Genomic DNA, 5508 nt, shown 5'->3' with positions numbered 1-5508 from the left:
ATCCCTTGATCATTATGTAGTGTCCTTCCTTGTCTCTTGTAACATTCTTTATTTTAAAGTCTATTTTATCTTATATATGAGTATTGCTACTCCAGCTTTCTTTTGATTTCCATTTGCATGGAATATCTTTTTCCATCCCCTCACTCTCAGTCTGTATGTGTCCCTAGGTCTGAAGTGGGTCTCTTGTAGACAGCATAGAGATGGGTCTTGTTTTTGTATCCATTCAGCAAGCCTGTGTCTTTTGGTTGGAGCATTTAATCCATTCATGTTTAAGGTAATTATCAATATGTATGTCCCTATGACCATTTTCTTAATCATTTTGGGTTTGTTTTTGTAGGTCCTTTTCTTCTCTTGTGTTTCCCACTTAGAGAAATTCCTTTAGCATTTGTTGTAGAGCTGGTTTGGTGGTGCTGAATTTTCTTAGCGTTTCCTTGTCTGTAAAGCTTTTGATTTCTCCATCGAATCTGAATGAGATCCTTGCTTGGTAGAGTAATCTTGGTTGTAGGTTCTTCCCTTTCATCACTTTAAGTATATCATGCCACTCCCTTCTGGCTTGTAGAGTTTCTGCTGAGAAATCAGCTCTTAACCTTATGGGAGTTCCCTTGTATTTTATTTGTCATTTTTCCCTTGCTGCTTTCAATAATTTTTCTTTTTAATTTTTGCCAAGTTGATTACTATATGTCTCAGCATGTTTCTCCTTGGGTTTATCCTGTATGGGACTCTCTGCGCTTCCTGCACTTGGGTGGCTATTTCCTTTCCCATGTTAGGGAAGTTTTCGACTATAATCTCTTCAAATATTATCTCTGGTCCTTTCTCTCTCTCTTCTCCTTCTGGGACCCCTATAACGTGAATGTTGTTGCGTTTAATGTTGTCCCAGAGGTCTCTTAGGCTGTCTTCATTTCTTTTCATTCTTTTTTCTTTATTCTGTTCCACAGCAGTGAATTCCACCATTCTGTCTTCTAGGTCACTTATCCGTTCTTCTGCCTCAGTTATTCTGCTATTGATTCCTTCTAGTGTATTTTTCATTTCAGTTATTGTATTGTTCATCTCTGTTTGTTTGTTCTTTAATTCTTCTAGGTCTTTGTTAAACATTTCTTGCATCTTCTCGATCTTTGCCTCCATTCTTTATCCGAGGTCCTAGATCATCTTCACTATCATTATTCTGAATTCTTTTTCTGGAAGGTTGCCTATCTTCACTTCATTTCATTGTTTTTCTGGGGTTTTATCTTGTTCTTCATCTGGAATATAGCCCTCTGCCTTTTCATCTTGTCTATCTTTCTGTGAATGTGGTTTTTGTTCCACAGGCTGCAGGACTGTAGTTCTTCTTGCTTCTGCTGTCTGCCCTCTGGTGGATGAGGGTATCTAAGAGGCTTGATGGGAGGGACTGGTGGTGGGTAGAGCTGACTGTTGCTCTGGTGGGCAGAGCTCAGTAAAACTTTAATCCACTTGACTGTGGGACTGGGTTCCCTCCCTGTTGGTTGTTTGGCCTGAGGCCACCCAACACTGGAGCCTACCTGGGCTTTTTGGTGGGGCTAATGACAGACTCTGGGAGGGCTCACACCAAGGAGTATTTTCCAGAACTTTTGCTGCCAGTGTCCTTGTCCCCATTGTGAAACAGAGCCATGCCCCGCCCCTGCAGGAGACCCTCCAACACTAGCAGGTAGGTCTGGTTCAGTCTCCCCTGGGGTCACTGCTCCTTCTCCTGGGTCCCGATTCACACACTACTTTGTGTGTGCCCTCCAAGAGTGGAGTCTCTGTTTCCCCCAGTCCTGTCGTAGTCCTGTAATCAATTCCCACTAGGCTTCAAAGTCTGATTCTCTAGGAATTCCTCCTCCCATTGCTGGACCCTCAGGTTGGGAAGCCTGATGTGGGGCTCAGAACCTCCACTCCAGTGGGTGGACTTCTGTGGTATAATTGTTCTCCAGTCTGTGAAGCACCCACCCACTCAGCAGTTATGGGATTTGATTTTACTGTGATTGTGACCCTCCTACCCTCTCATTGTGGCTTCTCTTTTGTCCTTGGATGTGGGGTATCTTTTTTGGTGAGTTCCAGGGTCTTTCTGTCGATGATCATCCAGCAGCTTGTTGTGATTCTGGTGTTCTCGCAAGAGGGAGTGAGAGCACGTCCTTCTACTCTGCCATCTTGTTTTCCTCCTCGACAGTGGTAACTTTTAAATGTTAAATGTTTTCATTTAGTTTCTGATAAGGCATAATTTACACCATGGTGTGTGCACTCAGAAGTCAGCAAAGATTATGAGTTCCAGGACTGTATCAGGAAGCCTGGAGTGAATCTGGGTGAAACTAGGCTGCTGTGGGTTGGTGTAAGCTGTGAGCCTGTGGCGGAGCTCCCGGCATGGTATCTGCCCAGCCGCTTCAACTACATGTTGCTCTGAGGAGTCGTGGCAATGCCCTTTTTTGGTGTTGTGTAAACTGCCTACTTACATTCAGAGTGTGAACTGCACATTTCACTACTGCTAGGTTCTGTTGTAAAACCTGGTGGGATGCCATCCTGCGACAGTCATGTTGGGAAACCCTCGGTGGTATAGATGTTTACAGGGCCATCAGTTTGGAGCTCAGGTATGGCCGAATCTTCTCATTTCCAAGAGCAGCAGACAGGAGCACCCTCTTGTCACTCCACGCGTGCACAATTCTGAGGCTACATTTCTCTCTGATTGCAACACACCTTCAGTCAGTGCACTTCTAGCTCCATTCCATTTTAAAGAGTTGGTTTTTTAGACTTTAGTTGTCCAGTTTTGAAAAACTTCTTTAATTCCCGTAATTCCTGGGGCTTCAAACTCTGATCCACCCCTGGGGTCAATTTATAGCTCAGAGGAGACACGATGTAACCATTTTGGTAAAGACAGATTCTCTTGCAGAACTCAAAGGTGCCAAACATAACTCCAAAATATGGAACTATCTGTTTAAAAAGAAAATGAAAATCATGTTAAAATCTTAAAAGAAAACATCAATGCGTCTGCAATCGACTTGGATCAGGGTAAACTAAGATAAAGGCTGTAGACAATACAACATGGTCATTCTTTTTTGGAATCAGGGAAGATGGCAAAATGCAAGCTGGCCCAGTGAGGACTGGGGAGAGGAATGGCAGAACCATTGAAGGGCATGCCCTGGGGAAGCCTGGGTCTGGGTTGATATGCATGTAGGCAGTCTGACACTGCCTGTCAACATATGCTTGTCCTTTTTTTTGGCTGTGCCTCGCGGCTTGCAGGATCTTAGTTCCCCAACCAAGGATCAAACTTGGGCCCAGCAGTGAAAGCACCGAGTCCTAACCACTGGACAGCTAGGGAATTCCCAACATGTGCTTGTCTTGATTGGAATCAGCAATCACTTTGCATCAAGGTTAGTCCAAGGTTAGTCCACAGTTCTTAACTTTTTTTTTTTTTTTGGTTATGGAGTTCTTTGGGAAAATAATGAAAGTTATGGATCCTCTCTGCAGAGGGATGCACAGATGCCCATATAGACACTTTTTTGCATACAATTTTAGGATAGGGGGTTAAGTTCCCTTTGGAGTCCATGAACCTACATGTTGGGAACCTTTACACTAAATGCTCAGCTCCTCTGGGATGGGGTGTCAGATGCCCCAACACTGCACAGGGTCTCCACTCTCCAGGGCTGACAACCAGCCTGCATTGTGCTAGAGGAGTTGTTTCCAGGCAAACTGTAAGGGGAGCATCAAAGGCACAGAACAGGGTAGAAGTGAAAGAGGCAGACAAGCAGTAGACTCACCACTCCTCTCACCTTCAGTAAGTTGGCTGCCAATCCATTCCAGAGCCCCAGGACCCCTTGGGCTTTCACTATCTGCCGGAAGCAGTCCACTGCTCCTGAGAAATGGACATCTACTCCTCCACAGTGGGGAAGGTAGGAGCTTTGAGCCTGGCAGGAAACAGAAGATGTGATGAGGTGATTTAGTCACTGGGAAATAATGGTTCTAGTCAAGTAGTCAAGGTCTCAAGTCTGGGCTCTGGATGCAATGTCCTGGCCAAGATGATGATAAAGAATGGCTGCCACAGGGCTCTACCTGTTGCGTGGGCTTAGAATGAATATGAACATGCAGTAAAGCCATGACACCCCATTCACATATTTGTGGCTATTTTTTCTTGGAAGGAAGCAGCCATTTGGGATGGACTCAACTTCACACTTAACATTGCCTCCCAAGCTATGCCTGTTGGATGCAGTAGACACCTCTCAGGCCCTTCATCTTTTCTTAAGTGCCTTCTGTTTCCTTGTCTTAACCGATTCCTCCTCTGTGAAGTTCTCAAGTGGGCGCTGCTCATCTCCCCACATCACAGATGTCCCAGGCTGGGGACATTCTTCCAGCTCCCTCTTTCTGTTCCCAGACCCTGACTCTGCTGCTCTCATGCCGAAAGCTCTCAGCTGGGGCTCGTGCCACTGAACCACAATCCTGGTCCCTGCTCTCAGCTACTGGCCTCCTGGCCACTCTTTCACATTCACTGAGGCCTGTGACACCTGGTAGCTGCCCATCTTCCAGACTCACTTCAGCATCTGTAGTCACAAGCCTTCCCATACCTAGTTTCTGGACCTCGGCTTCAGTGATCCTCACCTCTACACCCCTTTGGCCACCCCATGGATTTCATCATCACCCCCAGTACCATCCTGACTGACCACCAAAATGCCCCATCTTTGAAAGTAACTTTTTTGTCCTTTAGAAAAACAATTTTACGATCAGATGAAATAACTTTTCACTATACCATCTATATGCAAATGGACTCTATTTGTTCACTGTGAGGGGGACAGCCCCTCATAGCTGGCTTTCAGAAATGGTGACAAGTTTACCTCAAGCTACGCACCTACTTTGGTTCGTTTCTGAAATGTCTAGCTGAGGCTAGTATAGCATTTTATTGCAATGGAATCAAGCCCTTCCATGTGGGAGAGGCAGTAGAGTATAAGAGTCGGAAAAGCATAAACTCTGGAGTCGGACAGGCTGGGTTCTAGCCCATGGCTGCCCCACTTGCTTACTGGCCATGTGACCCTGGGCAACTCACCTAACCTTTTTGAGACTCAGTTTCGTTATTTGGAAAATAAGAATAGTATCTGCTGTGAGAATGAATGAGATGTGCCTGCAAAGCACTCAGCGGTGTCAGGCACATGGAAAGGATCAATAAATATGAGCTAGTGCTGCTATTACTATTATGTAGAAATTATTCTAAATATCAATCAAATCCCTCACCTGACCTATTAGTCCTGTCTCCACTTCTGAACTGCTCGGACCAGTGTCCTCGTCCATCCAGCTGCCCCGCTCCCTGATGCCTCTTTTTTTTTTTTTGCGGTACGCAGACCTCTCACTGTTGTGGCCTCTCCCGTTGCAGAGCACAGGCTCCGGACGCGCAGGCTCAACGGCCATGGCTCACGGGCCTAGCCGCTTTGCGGCATGTGGGATCTTCCCGGACCGGGACACGAACCAGCGTCCCCTGCATCGGCAGGCAGACTCTCAACCACTGCGCCACCAGGGAAGCCCCTCCCTGATGCCTCT

At 46.0% G+C, this 5508-nt stretch overlaps 1 protein-coding gene across 1 annotated transcript in view; it reads right to left on the bottom strand.

Annotated features, from left to right (window-relative positions):
• Positions 1 to 2021: 2021 nt before the first annotated feature.
• SLC25A43 (solute carrier family 25 member 43) overlaps positions 2022 to 5508 on the bottom strand; it is a 35186-nt gene continuing 31699 nt past the window's right edge. Inside the window, exons 4-5 of the mRNA XM_027089462.1 lie at positions 3756 to 3890; positions 2022 to 2916 (exon numbers count right to left, since the gene is read on the bottom strand). Coding sequence (XP_026945263.1) covers positions 2716 to 2916; positions 3756 to 3890 — 336 coding nt within the window. The 3' untranslated portion in view covers positions 2022 to 2715. The remainder of the gene's footprint in view (positions 2917 to 3755; positions 3891 to 5508) is intronic.

This window comes from Aethalodelphis obliquidens, unplaced genomic scaffold, assembly GCF_003676395.1.
Source record: "Aethalodelphis obliquidens isolate GAN/ISIS:26980383/991018 unplaced genomic scaffold, ASM367639v1 scaffold66, whole genome shotgun sequence".
In the NCBI taxonomy this organism is placed as follows: Eukaryota; Metazoa; Chordata; class Mammalia; order Artiodactyla; family Delphinidae; genus Aethalodelphis; species Aethalodelphis obliquidens.
Note: the sequence above shows the minus strand (reverse complement) of the source record. Positions and strands in the feature narration are given on the sequence as shown.